At 39.2% G+C, this 14,941-nt stretch overlaps 2 protein-coding genes and 1 pseudogene across 11 annotated transcripts in view; 1 reads left to right on the forward strand and 2 right to left on the reverse strand.

Annotated features, from left to right (window-relative positions):
• Positions 1-12,937, forward strand: part of B3GAT2 (beta-1,3-glucuronyltransferase 2) — a 59,683-nt gene extending 46,746 nt beyond the window's left edge. The window contains exons 3-4 of the mRNA XM_036413341.2: positions 10,836-10,984; positions 11,071-12,937. Coding sequence (XP_036269234.1) covers positions 10,836-10,984; positions 11,071-11,157 — 236 coding nt within the window. The 3' untranslated portion in view covers positions 11,158-12,937. The remainder of the gene's footprint in view (positions 1-10,835; positions 10,985-11,070) is intronic.
• LOC118705097 lies at positions 1,563-5,085 on the reverse strand (annotated as a pseudogene).
• SMAP1 (small ArfGAP 1) overlaps positions 11,592-14,941 on the reverse strand; it is a 106,450-nt gene continuing 103,100 nt past the window's right edge. For 8 of the 10 annotated variants that reach the window (XM_036413337.2, XM_045573129.1, XM_045573128.1 and 5 more), the window contains 2 exons: positions 14,315-14,622; positions 11,592-12,543 (listed from right to left, as the gene is read on the reverse strand). In XM_036413337.2, coding sequence (XP_036269230.1) covers positions 12,409-12,543; positions 14,315-14,622 — 443 coding nt within the window. In that variant the 3' untranslated portion in view covers positions 11,592-12,408. Of the gene's footprint in view, positions 12,544-13,018; positions 13,356-14,314; positions 14,623-14,941 lie in introns of those variants that run through there. The other 2 variants (XM_036413335.2, XM_036413339.2) reach the window with 2 other exon arrangements.

Consider the following 14,941-nt stretch of genomic DNA (forward strand, 5'->3'; position numbering starts at 1 on the left):
CATCAACGGACTCTTAGGCTGCTCCCTATGTTGGCTATTGTAAACAGTGCTGCAGTGAACATGGGGGTCCACATAGCTCTTTGATTTAGTGTTTTCATTTCCTTTGGATAAATATCCAAAGAGGAATTGCTGGGTCACTTGGTATTTCTATTTTTAATTTTTTTAGGAACCTCCCTACTGTTTTCCAAGGTGGCTATACCAGTTTACAGTCCCAGCATACCCTAGTCCAGTGGTTGCCAGCTGGTGGCCCGGAGTCTTGTTTATTTTTTCATTTGTTTTCCTTATAAGGATGTATCAGAAAAAAATATTGCTAAGAGCAGTGTCAAAGTGTTTATTGCCTATGTTTTCTTTTAGGAGTTTTATGGTTCTGGGTCTTACATTTAAGTCTTTAATCCATCTTGAGTTTTTCTTGTATGTGATGTAAGAAGGTGGTCTAGTTTCTGTATTTTTGCATGTATCTGTCCAATTTACCCAATGCCACTTGTTGAAGAGAATGTCTTAACTCCATTGTATATTTTTGCTTCATTTGTCACAGAATAATTGACCACAAAAGTGTGAATTTATTTCTGGGCTCTTTATTCTGTTCCACTGATTTGTCTGTTTTTATGCTATTACCATGTTGTTTTGATTCCTATAGCTTTGTAGTATAGTTTGATATTAGGTAATATGATACTCCCAACTTGGTTCTTCTTCCTCAAGGTTGCTGTGGCTATTCAGGATCTTTAGTCATTCCATACAAATTTTAGGATTATTCGTTCTAGTGCTCTGGAAATGCCATTTGTATTTGATTAAGATTGCATTAAGTCTATAGATTGCTTTGGGTAATATGGGACATTTTACAATAATTATGTTAATTCTGCTTATCCATGAGCACAGTATATGTTTCTATTTTTTTTTTTTTTTGTATCTTTTTTTAATTTCTTTAATGTTGTATAGATTTCTGACTACACATCTTTTACCTGTTTGGTTACATTTATCCATTGGCCCTGGCCAGTGTGGCTCAGTTGGTTGAACGTTGTCATGTGCAGCAAAAAGTCACAGGTTCCATTCCTAGTCAGGGCACATGCCCATGTTGTTGGCTCAATCCCTGGTAAGGGTGGGTGTGGGCAGCAGCTGATCACTGTTTCTCTCTCACATCATTGTTTCTCTCTCTCTTTCCCTCCCTCTCCTTATATCTCTTTCTCTAAAAAAAAGAGTCAATAAAAAACATTTTTTTTAAAATTACTCCTAGGTATTTTATTTTTTGATGCAATTATAAATGTGATTGTTTTAGTAATTTCTCTTTCTGACAGTTCATTGTTGGTGTATAAAACTGCAACCAAGCCTTGCCCTTGTAGCTCAGTGGTTAAGCATCAACCAGTGAGCCAGAAGGTTGTGGTTTGATACCTGGTCAGAGCGCGTGCCCCTGAGTTGCAGGCTTGATCCCTAGTAGAGGGTGTGTAGGAGGTAGCCAGTTTGTGATTCTCTCTCATCTTTGATGTTTCTGTCTCTCTCCCTCTCCCTTCTTCTCTCTGAATCAAAATATTTAAATAATAAAATAAAAATGCAACCAACTTCTGAATATTAATTTTGTATCCTGCTACTTCAGTGAATATATTTATGACTGTTGTAATAATTTGGGGTGGAATTTTTATAGGGTTCTGTATGCATAGTATATCATCTGCAAATAATGACAGTCTTTTTTCTTAAAAAAATTTTTTTAATTGATTTGAGAGAGAGGAAAGGGGGGAGAGGGAGGGGAAGAAGAGAGAGAGAAACAACCACCTGTTGTTCCACCTGTTCACACATTCATTGGCTGACTTTTGCACATGCCCCAAAAGGGATTGAACCTGCAACCCTGGTGCATTGGGACCATGCTCCAAACAATTGAACTACCCAGCCAGGGCTTACTTCTTTTCCAATTTATTTATTTTTCTTTTTTAATTGCTCTGGCTAGGACTTGCAATACCATGTTGAACAGTGGTAAAAGGAGACATCCTTGTCTTGTTCCTGATCTTAAGAAAAATGCTTTTAGTTTTCCCCCACTGAGTATAATGTTAGCTTTGGGTTTATACGGCCTTTATTATGTTGAGCTAGGTTCCCTCTATTCCCATTTTGCTGAGAGTTTTTATCAGAAGTGCTGGGTTTTATCAAATGCCTTTTTTGTATCTATTGATATCATATAATTTTATCCTTCATTATGTTTATGTGGTGTATCATGCTAATTGATTTGTGGATGTTGAGCCAACCTTGCATCCCAGGAATAAATCCCAGTGGATCATGATCTTCTTTTTGTTTCAGTATTTCCAGTTTTATGATAAAAATGCACATGCAGCAAAGATTGTGATATGTCATTTCTCTGCTCTAAATGCATTCAGTACTTGCTGTTGAGCAGCTTTCCTTTCTTTCACCATCTCAACGAATTCCTTACATTGTTTCGTGCAGCACTTTTTTGTCCTCCTGCTATTTCCCCCCACCTTTCAGGTGTACTTAGTGGGTGTGTTTACCAAGCTTGTTACAGAAGCTTCTGTTCTGTGTTCCGGGGCGTGAAGTCTGTGCATGGACCCTCAAATTGTTCTGAAGATGTATCATTGTTCGCCTGGGGCACCACTCCATGCTCTTTAAAATTTACCAAAAGCCCTTTTGTTTGTCATCTTTTTGTTGAGGGTCAAGTTTTTGAAAACTCGTTGCTTTGCAGTAACATCTTTGGTGGTTCTCTTGACTCCAGAAGAAGGTATGTTATAGCTGCAACTTCCCATCTGGAATTCGTACCAGCAGGGGAGAGGTTCAGAGGTTTACTCAGTAATTTCAGATCATCGTCTGGCTAATTTTCACTGCCATTCCCACCACCGCCAGTTGGTTTCTCTGCATTCTTTAGATGCTTGTCATACATGAGTCTCAGAGTCCTTTTTCTCTTTTCTAATATGCTCATTTATTTCTTCTCTTCCCCCCACCCTATTTGTTTGTTGATGATGTGTTCCATTCCAGCACTGTAAACTTGCTAGTTCAAGGCAATCATGGTTTTTTCGTTTCTTCCATCATTTTAACCCACTCTGCCTCATTGTCAGAAAAGCGAGTCCAAGTGTTGCATGAGGTTGTGCCTTTCCATTTTAATGTATTTTCTGGGCATGTTTTTCCTTCTTTGCCAGTAGTGCTTGTTGTCTAATTTTTTCCTCTTCTTTCTCTTTAGCTAAACAAGCAACTGCTAATTCAGCTTGTCTTGGGTTTTCTTTAGCTTCTTGCTCTTTCTGTTTTGCTTCTGCTTTTGCTTTCTTTTCTGCTTCTTTCTTGGCCTTTTCTTCTCCCTTAATTTTTTGTTCTTGGATTGTAGCTGTATGCATTGTCAACTGCTGTTCTTATCTTGCCCGTCTCCTCTTTTTCCTTTGTGTTCTTGTTGCTCTGTTCTGCTTTTAAGTCCCCCTCTCATCAGGACATTCTGCTTTTTTTTTTTTTTTTTTTTTTTTTTTTTTTTTTTTTTAATTCTTCATCTAAATGAAAAAACTCTCTCCAAGAATAAAAATTATACCAGAAAGAATAAAATACATCTGTATCTTCAAATGATGAATTCATATAACCAAGTTTAGGGACACATTTTTTTTTTATTTGACCATCTGGAATGTCTTTCAAACACTTGGAAGAAATTATCCTTTGCTTCACTTTTAAAAGGAACCAAGTTATCAAAAGTAGGATCTGCACTGTTAAACGCTGGTCTTTTCACCGGATCAGTTAACATTTCCTAAGCTTTAGCAATGCAAGTGAAGTAGTCATTATCTCCTTCTCTTGTTGGTGTGCCAGCTGCTTTCCATTCCTCTGGGTGACGTTTTAAAGCCATTGCTTCATGAGCTGCTTTGATCTGTGTCTGTGGAGCTTAGTATCTTACATGGCCCAGCCCAAGTGCTGCACAGTGGCCTTGGTGCTGTCAGTCGCTGGATCCAGTGTTTTCAGCATGGGGAATTCTTCTAACTGAATTCTTCATCTTCCTGATAACTCCTGATGTTTCTGATAACTCCTCTTCCTCCAGTTTCTGAAAAGAGGCAGAAGCACTTCTGTTTCTCTTAACAAAAGCTTCAAACCATCTTCCCACAGGTTGATTGGCAGTGTTGAGGCTGGACGGGAACCGGTAAGAGAGGTTTCCGTGTGTTGCTTGGAATAAATCAGCGATCAGAGGCTTGGCGATGGCAGTGCCTGGGCCACAGCAGTGCTCGGCAGGAGCAGCTCGGTAGCCCCTGGGCCAGCCGATGTCCTGGGTGGAGGGCACTGAGCATCACATCTCCTTGCCCCAAGTTCTTCCTACATCCTGCTCTGAGCCTCCCACCTTGGCTCTCCAATGGCCTGTATGATCTTTTTAATGTATTGCTGAATTTGGTTTGCTAGCATTTGTTGAGGATTTTTGCTTCTATGTTCATCAGGGATTAGCTTATAACCTTTTTTTTTTTCCCCCCCTAATGTCTGTGATTTGATCAGTGATGCTGGCCTTGTAAAATGAGCTTGGGAGCCTTCCCTCCTCTGGAGTTATTTGGAATCATTTGAGAAGGATAGCTACTGAGCCAACACGGATTATTTCTTGTCTTTTCCATAATAGGCATTCTAGCAGGCGTGAGGCGATAGCTCATTGTGTTTTCTTATTTGCATTTTCCTAATGATTAGTGATGTTGAGCACCTTTAATTTACCTGATGGCCATTTACTAGGATATGGGAAAGCAAGGAACTCAGAAAAGCCAAACAGCCTTGAAAAATAACAAGGTTAAAAGACTTACACTTCCTGTTTTGAAAACTTATTATAAAGCTACAGTAGTAAAGACATTGTGGTACTGGCATAAACAAACATGCGAATCAATGGAAATAAATTGAAAGTCCAGAAATAAATTTACATTTATAGCCAGTTGATTTTTGCCACAGGTGCCAAGACCATTCTATAGAGAAAGAATAATCTTTTTAAAAAATGTACTCAGAATTATAAATATAATAAAAGCTATTTAATCATATCCTTAAAAGACCAATTAGATTCTTAGGATATATTCCCAGAAGTGAGATTGCTGGGGGGAAAGGGAAATGACAGTTCCATTTTTCTTTTTTTTTCTTTTTTTTTGAGGGAACTCCTTACTGTTTTCCATAGTGGCTGCACCCAGTCTGCATTCTTTTTTATATATTATCTATATTATAAAAATTTAGTGGCCCTAATGCCATAATGGCCAAAGACTGGTCAGCAGGAGGGTGTGTGTACAGCGAGGCGCCCAGGTGGGGACTGGGCTAGGTCCGCAGTATGGTGGGACATGACTCTGGGTCTCGCAACGCAGTGGGGCTTGGGGGAGTCACGGGTCTCACACGATTTCCCACTGGCCTGCATCTCGCATGATTTCGCGTACTGGGTGTCACTAGTTAATATATATTTTTATTGGTTTCAGAGAGGAAAGGGGAGAGATGGAAACATCAATGATGAGAGAGAATCATTGATCGGCTGGCTGCCTCCTTCATGCTCCCTCCTGGGGATGGAGCCCGCAACCCGGGCATGTGCCTCTGACCAGAATCAAACTTGGGACCCTTCGGTCAGAGGCTGATGCTCTATCCACTGAGCCAAACCAACTAGGGCGCCAGTCTGCATTCTTATCAACAGTGTACTAGGATTCCCTTATCTCCACATCCTTGCCAGTATTTTTTTTTAATTTTTTTATTTTTTAAAATATATTTTATTGATTTTTCACAGAGAGGAAGGGAGAGAGATAGAGAGCTAGAAACGTTGATGAGAGAGAAACATCAACCAGCTGCCTCTTGCGCACCCTCTACCGGGGATGTGCCCGCAACCAACGTACATGACCCTGACCGGAATCGAACCCAGGACCTTTCAGTCTGCAGACCAACGCTCTACCGCTGAGCCAAACTGATTTCGGCAGCATTTATTTTTTGTTGACTTATTAATGTTAGCCATTCTGGCAGGTATGAGGTGATACATCTCTGATAATTAGTGACCTTGAGCATTTTTTTCTTACGTCTCTTGGGCATCTGTATGTCCTCTTTGGAGAAATGTCTAGTCAAGCCTTTGCCCATTTTTTAAAATAGGATTGTGTGTTTCTGGAGTTGTATAACTTCTTTATATATTTTGGAGATTAGCCTCTTATCTGATGAATCATTGGCAAATACGTTCTCCCATACTGTGGATTACCTTTTTGCTTTGCTGATGGTTTCTTTAGCTGTGCAGAAGCTTTTTGATTTGATGTAGTCCCATTTGTTTATTTCCCCTTTCCCTCGGAGACATAATGAGCAAAAATACTGCTCCAAGAGATGTCTCAGATTTTACTGCTTATGTTTTCTTCTAGGTATCTTATTTTGTTGTTGTTGCAATGGCAAATGGGATTGGCTTTTTGGGTTCTCTTTTCTGAGAATTCATTATTGGGATATAAAAATGCCATTGATTTCTAGATGTTGATTTTGTATCCTACTACTTGCCAGTTTATTAAATCTAGTATTTTATGGTGGGTTCTTTAGGGTTTTCTATATACAATACCTTGTCATCTGCAAATAAGTTTTACTTCCTCCTTCCCAATTTGGGTGCCTTTTATTTCTTCTTTTCTGATTGTTGTGGCTATGACTTCCAACACTGTGTTGAATAAGAGTGGTGAAAGTGGGCATCCCTGTCTTGTTCTTGATCTTAAGGGAAACAGTTTTTGCCTATTGAGTATTACATTGCCTAAAGGTTTTTCATGTAAGGCTTTTATTATGTTGAGGTATGATTCCTCAATTCCCACTTTGTTGAGAGTTATCTTTATGGGTGCTGGATTTTGTCGAATGCTTTTCCTGTATCTATTGATATGATCATGTGTTTTCACCCTTCATTTTATGTGATGTATCACATTTATTGATTTGCAAATATTGTACCAACCTTGCATCCCTGGAATAAATCCCACTTATTCCTGATGTATGATCTTCCTAATATATTGTTGAGGATTTTAGCATCTATGTTCATCAGGGAAACAGGCTTATAATTTTCTTTTTGTGTAGTGTAGGGTTTGGAATTAGGATAATGCTGGCCTTGTAAAATTAGCTTGGGAGTCTTCCTTCTTTGTGAATTTTTTGGAATAGTTTGAGGAGGATTGTGATTTTCAGCTATAAATTTATTTAATGGGTAAAAGGCTATTCGGACCATTTCTTCATGATAATGAAAGCTTTGATAGCTTATATCTTTCAAGGAATTTGTTCATTTTTATATTTTGAAATTTACTGCCACAAAGTTGCTCATAATACTTCTTTGTTATCAATTGAATCTTTTATAGAATGTGTACTGCTACTCCTCCCTCATTCTGGTATTGGTAATTTGTGTATTCTCTTTTTTCCCTAAGCATGGGTAGATGTTATCAGTTTTGTTGACCTTTTCCCCCTAAGGGCATGGTTTAAATTTCACATATCTCTTTTATGGTTTCCATTTCTGTTTCAGTGATTTTGGCTCTTTTAGTTATTCATATATTTTCTTACTATTCTCTTTGGGTTTCATGTACTCTTTCTAGTGTATAAAGGCAGGAACTTAAGATATTGAGTCAAGACCTTCCTTTTTATCTAATAAAAGTGCTTAGTACTTTTAAAAAATGCTCATATTCCTTGTAAATACTGCTGTAAATGCCATCCATAGGTTTTGGTGGCTTGTTCTGTTTTCATTCCCTTTTGATTCCTCCTTTGAGCCATATCTTTAGAATTATGTCGTTTAGTTTCCAAATATTAGATTTTCTTAGATGTCTTTATATTATTGATTTCTATTTTAATTCCATATGGTCAGAGAAATACTTTGTACAAGCTGTATTCTTTTAAATTTATTGAGACTTGATTTATGGCCCTACTATAAGCTTATCTTGATAATGTACCATGTGTACTTTTGTGCATTCTGCCTGGGGTGGCTTGCTCTGTGAATGTCAAGTTGGTTCTTAGTATTGTCTGTCTTATGTAGCCTTGGGATTTTTTAAAATTGTAAAATTTTCAGTTATTTCTTCAAATATATGTTTCTATCACCTTCTCCCACCTTTCATTCCTTTACTCTGTTTCTGTATTTGCATGCGTGTTTGTGTTTCCTTTTAGTAGTTTCTGTCATTGTCTTCTAATGTGTTATCATGTGTTAATCCTAACCAGTAGGTTTTTCATCTCAAGACATATTTTTTCATCACAATGAGATCACTTTGAGCCTTATTTTTTAAGTAAATTTTTATTGATTTCAGAGAGGAAGGGCAAGGGAGAATCATTGGTTGGCTGCCTCATGCATACCCCCTCCTGGGGATTGAACCCACAACCTAGGCATATGCCCTGATTGTGAATCAGACCAAGACCTCCTGGTTCATAGGTCAATGCTCCATCACTGAGCCACTGTGGCCAGCACTTTTGGACTTTTTATGTCTTCCATATCTCTGCTTGGCATGTTCAATCTCCCCTGACCTTTGTGAATATATGAAGAATATTTATAATGTTTTAATGCCCTTGTTCTATAATTCTGCCACCAATGTCATTTCTGGGTTTGTTTCTGTTGACTGATTTTTCTTTTATTTACAGGATTGTAGTGTCTTGTCTCTTTGTACACCTGGGAATTTTTGTATCAGGCATTTTGAGTTTTATGTTGCTAGGTACTATAAAGATACATGCTCATTTGTTTTATATATTATGTATACATACATTTATACACACACATCCACATTAGGAGTGAAACACATCTGCACTGCCTCCCCTTTTTGTGTACTTTACATTTTTCTGGGATACAACTATAAGTTATTCAGAAGCATTGTGATCCTTTCCGGGCTGGCTCTTGAAGGTTTGACAGGCAGCTCAATCTTTAGGTTAGGGCTAATGTGACCCCACAGTGAACACAATAATCTTCCAGCTCCTCTTCCAGGTTCCCCATCTACCATTCCACTCTGGTTGTTGGGAGTGTGACCTGACCCAGCCTTGAGCGCGCCAAGAACAGCCCGCCTGCTTCTCTCCGGGCTCTTGACTGGGCCACAGGGAGTTCCAAGAGCATTTCCTGATCTTCAGTCAGACGTGAGCAGAGCCCTCTGCAGACCAGAGGCTGGCTCTCTTGGGGCTCCTGCTGTGTTTCCTCAGCTTTAGGGACTGCAGAGCAGAGCTGAGTTCCCTCCCCACGGTGGAGCCTGTGGACTACTCCCTTCAGACAAGAAGCCGAGGCAATTGTAGGGCTTGTGCTGCTTTTTCTTTTTCAGAGATCTTTGTCCTGCACGCCTCTTTTCCCAAACATTTTATCTGGACATAGATAAGACAGTTGGGAAAACCCAGCCCTTGTTGCTCCATCTTGTCCCCAAACGGAAATTATTTGTTGGACTTTGAATGTCTTCCAAATGTTTCCATTTATTAACCAATAAACACCTACTAAAGCAGGCCCTGTCCCTCTGACCGAGAGGGGATATATCCTTACCCGTTCCCCATGCCACTGGAAGTCAGGAAAGCCCGTGTTCATAGCATAACCAGGTTTAATTTGTACTTTATGTTTTACACAACTGACCAGGACAGAGGATCCTACCCCCATGATTTTTATAAGGCTCAGGATATCTCAATAGCCGCTGCAAACATCTGTAAAGCTAAATTAATTTCACTAAAAATAGTGAAGGGTAAATGTAATCTTTGAGGCAGATACAGTTTGAAATGGAGACAAGTCAAGATATCCATCTTGGGTTGAAAGCAATGGCTTAGGAGCTAAAAATCTGCTTCCGGAGGGAGGGCTCTCTCCCAGCTTCACAGCAGGTCAGGCGATTCCCCAGAAGGCAGCCAGGGCTTGGCCTAGTTAGCACTTCCTGTGTGCTGTGCTCCCTGGGACCTGCCTGCTGCCAGGTCACTGAGCTGGAGCCTGGCAGAGAAAGGGGAGGTGGGAGTGAAGAGCATCTGAACGGCCCCACCCCACTGTGTGATAGAAACTAGAAAACCAGTTGGCTCCTCTGGTCAGCTGCCTGCTCAAATCTCTGCTGGGTGCCAGCCTTTCAGGGCCATGCCCTTGGCCAGGGAAGCCAGGAAAGGGCCTGGGAGCAGGAGTGATTTTTTTTTTTTTTTTTTTGCCCGACCTGGATGGCTCAGTGGTTGAGTGTCAACCGATGAACCAGGTCAGATTCATTCCAGGTCAGGGCACATGTCCAGATTGCAGGCTCAATCCCCAGTGTGGGCGAACAGGAGGCAGCCGATCAATTATTCTCTTATTGATGTTTCTCTTTCCCTCTCCTTCCTCTCTGAAATTAATAAAACTACATATTTTTTAAATGAAATATTAAAAAAAACAAATGTATTAAATGGCCTAATATATCCTACAGATTTCCAACCCACCCACATTTTTCAGATTGAACCACACCAGGAACCAACCAAGTATTTATTAATGTTCTAGCAAACTTTCTTCTATCCCTGTCTTCTAAACTCAAGGAAAACCAGCGGTGGTGTGTTATCCAGAGATGTTAAAGGAGGCAGAACTGGGTGGGCTCTCGCATAATTACCTCGAGCTCAATTAGGCTGAGTGTGAATGCTTTCCTGCTACCTTTAGTCTTAGCTGTCCCCAGAGTGTCTACTGTTGGGTGTGATGACTTCTGTGAAATAGCAGCTTGTAGAATCCACCCTTTATTATCAAGACTAGACTGTTCACAGATCCCCACCCCGCCGGTGTACACCTCTGTGAAGGCACCAAGCACACTGTATTGTAATGTCTGTTTTTCTTCTTAAGACTGAAATACAGGTAATGCTCCTTTTCAACTTTGTGAACTAGGTCCTGGCACATAGTAGCATATAAAATTGCTCTTGATATGACCAAGGTTATATAGAAAAAAGAAAAGTATACCAATGTTTTAAAGTTTCTTTTTATGTTTTTTGGGTTTTTTTTTAAACTTCTCACAAAGGATTTGCTGTAAGCCTTCAAGTCATCTTGTCCAACCCCAAAGCTGTATTTAAGCGCCGTGGATCCCAGCCAGGGATGCAAGAATCTGACTTTCTAAAACAGATAACCACCATTGAAGAACTGGAACCGAAAGCAAATAACTGCACCAAGGTATTCACTTCACATGTGCTGCTTGGTGTAGCTGCTTGATGCTGGCGTTGAGTCTGGCTACCCCACAGATTTCCCTCCCTCCCTAGGTCCTCGTGTGGCATACTCGCACAGAGAAGGTTAATCTAGCCAACGAGCCCAAGTACCACCTGGACACAGTGAAGATCGAGGTGTGAATGGGAGCAGCAGTGGGTGTGGAAGAGGATGTGTGGAGAATAGGCTACAGAGCATTCAGGTATTGTTCATTTTACTTCAGTACAACAGCCTTTATTGACATCTGATGGACATCTGTTTAGACAGAGCTTGTCAGTTAACATAAGCTAATCAGTTGGTATAAAATGTGTTTGTCTTCATTTGTTCTGCATGTTTTCTCTACAACTAAACTGGAAGATCTTTGTACAGTACAGCTAATGACACTGCAGGTACCACTTTTAGTATCTTACATACTTTTCTTTTTTTCCCCATTTGGCCTTATATTTGGTAGAACTAAACAGGTTTTAGAAACATGACAAATATTTTGTCCCCAATTCCTGACTTAGCAACATTAAGTAATTTATATAAGGTTGATGGCAGTATACACTGTAGGAAATGAAACCCACAAAAAAAAGTCTATGGATTCATCTATTTAATATAGGGATAGAACATTTTGTCAATACTAGGCACCATAAAATGTAAACACAATTACTGTCATAAACCTGGATATACCTTCAAGGACTGAAAGTGGCTTTGTTTAGTTACCCTGTTTGCATATAGTGCAGAGAAAGATCTTCATATTAGCACTATGTACATAAGAGGAGATCCAAATTACAAGAGGCGGATAAAATTCAAATTCTTTAAATATTGTTAAACTAAGTTTTACAGTAGCATCCAGGTTTATCTTCCTTTCACTAACCACATTCCCTGTTAAGCACATCATAACAATAGCACAGTGAAGGAAATGATGAAATAAAAGAATTTGATACACTAGAAAACAGTGCTCAGTGATACATTTACATTCTATTTATGATTAACCATTTGATCATACAGTACCTTCCTACGAGATTACTGGCTAATTTGGGGGTGGGGTTTATACTGTTAGAGGTATTACTAACATGATAACTATTTTCCTTATATGCAAACATTAGAGCTATAATTTTATCGAGTAAGACTGATTATGCAAGTTGACTGAGCAGCTTCTCAAATAATGTGGTTTATGAAGTTATGGGAACTATGAGCAAAGCTGCCCTGGACATAAAATAGTTTCTCAACCTGCTTTTCACCACATCAAATTTAATCAGTACAAACCAACACAGTCAATCAGGTAATTCTTAATGTGAACAAATGGGGAAAAAGAAAAAATATATATGTACATGGATAAACAGGGGAACTTAGATGCATTTCAGCAAGGAATGTAGGTGGTAGCTCTGGATGAGACTCGTGTGCAGTCCTCACTTCCACAGTTGTGTGCTGAGAGTCTGACCCGATGAGCTTCCAGACCATCCTGCTGTGGTGTTGGGGGGCTGGGCAAAGCCCAGCGCCGGGCTCGCAGTGCCCATACTCATGCCAGCCATCTGCTGGTTCACCTGTGAGGTAACACAGGGCTGTTTAAGCAGCTCACTTCACTTTTAAATCTTATTTCTTTAACCAAAGTTAGACAGTTTTTAAGGTACCCGATTTTATTAGAAGCTGTCTCAAGGAGATACTGAAGCTTAATAGCAATTACAATGAGTATTTTTTTTTTTTGTCCATGTAAAAGTCAGTCAAAGCTCCTTGGTAAAAGCAAACCATCACATGCTTATTTCTCTGCAGAAAGCAACTACAGCTTTTTTCCCCCCATTTTTAGCACTGTATTTATTCATTTTCTAGACTCAATTTCTTGTCCCAAAAAATTAATCACAACTGAAAAAGTGCCAAAGCAATCTTTCAATTTGTATCTAGGTATAATGAGTCCAATATTCTTTCAACTCAAGAAGTGCTTTACTAAAAACTAAGGAAATTTTAGAAGGTAAAATACTCCAAAATTAAAACTTGTGTATTATAGCTATTATTCAGTTTTAAAACATCTTAAATGGTTTTATATACCTTGTAAATATTAAAGGTCAAACATCTAAAATTATAATTATTTGATAAGGTATAAGATTTAATGTTTTCTTCCACTGGAGTCATGTATGTATATAAGCATCTTAACCCTTCTTTGTGGTTCTTAACTTCTAAGATGACAGGTTAAGGAAAGAGTATTGACTACTCTAATGAGGTATAAGTGTCTCCTATAAGCGGCAGATCAGTTCCGATACTTACTCAAGGTTGTTTTAGCTACCTTGTCGATGGCCAATAGCTCTCATGTACGGAGTACTGGAGAACAGCCTCCAGCAGGCCTGGAAGTAAGGGTTGGCTCCTTCCTGGTTCATCCAGCACATTAACCTGAGCTTACTTCAGCATTGTGGCACACACAAGCTGTTACTGCCACTTGGTACTTACCATTTTTTTAAGATTCCCAGAGATGAGAGACCAGTGTCATATAGATATTCCTTTAAATAGTAAAAATAACTTGGGAGCATTCATAGGATACATAGTGATTTTGCTAATGTTGGTTAAAAATCATTATTGACTATTCCTTGAATGCTCTCAAGGTGAAACACCTGTCTAGAACAGGAGCCAAAATGCTAAAAACAGGTGAAATCTCACCAAAGAGGAAGTGTAAAGGGGAGAAAAGTCAGGACAGAGCACCTAATATAGAGAAATTCATTTGAAGGAGGTAGTGTACTAGTAATGTCATATCTTGGACTAAACTAACTTAGGTAGAAACAGGATTTTATAATATGAAGGGATATAAAATAAATATGGACTTGTTCACATCTTATGGGAATTCTTGAACTAGCGGGTACTCTTCTTAAATATAAACCTAATTACAGGATAAGTAAAAAGGAAATATGTTATAGAGATTTTTGAACAGAAAGATTTTCCCCTAATTTATGAAAGTTACACCCCTTCTCAAATTAGTGAAGACAGGTAGGTCCAATGTAGACTATAAAACGCCCCACAGGAAGCTGGGCAAAACATGTTACTAATTTCAAAGGTGATAGAAAATTTCTTAAGATGCTAAGATAATTTCTAGCTGTTACAACTAAATTAGGGATGTCCACCATTACAGTTATATTAGAAATGAAAAAAAATTCTTTATAGAATATCAAATAGAATATCAAATAGGGACAAAGACAGGTCATTTGTCTGATATAACTTCATAATCCCTCCTCTTTCTGCCAGATTACTAGATTTAAATACAAATAAAACAATTTAGAAAGTTAAGCCTGATTTTTTCGATCCTGGATAAAGTGGAGAATAAAAGATCCTTACCTGCGACAGGTTCCACTGGGGCTGTTGAGCTTGTGGCAGGCCAAACTTACTCGGGGGTGCACCCATCTGTCCTACCATTCCTCCTTGGGGGGCAATCACATTCTGAGGCAGTGGCATCACACCAGTTTGTGCATTCCCCATAAACCCATTGGGGATGGGCATGCCCACCATCATGCTTGCACTCTGTCCCATCACATTGCCCATAAGGCCAGGAGCTGCAGGCACAGGTACACCCATTGATGGAAAACCTTGAAATGCAGTCGGTGCTTGTGAGGTAAATGGTATATTTGTGGGTCCCATAAATACACCTGTATCATAAGAACCATGAAAAGAAAATGAAGAGAACAGGGCTACTGTATAGCTGCACTCAATTCTATAATCACAGAAAAACAATTGCCATTTTTCTGAACTACCCATAGCAAAATTTTTAGTTCTTGTCTGGCTTTTCAGACCAACTCATAGCCTACACTCTCTGAGATGGATATTTTTAGAAGCAGACAAATCAGTTATGAACCTGAGCAATTTTATCAGAATAAATACATGGATAGAACAATATCCATTGTGAAGACCAACCTGCATGGCATTAGATTGATGTGCTGTTTCTGCTAACCTAAACCACTGGTCTCC

This window comes from Pipistrellus kuhlii, unplaced genomic scaffold, assembly GCF_014108245.1.
Source record: "Pipistrellus kuhlii isolate mPipKuh1 unplaced genomic scaffold, mPipKuh1.p scaffold_m20_p_5, whole genome shotgun sequence".
Lineage (NCBI taxonomy): Eukaryota > Metazoa > Chordata > Mammalia > Chiroptera > Vespertilionidae > Pipistrellus > Pipistrellus kuhlii.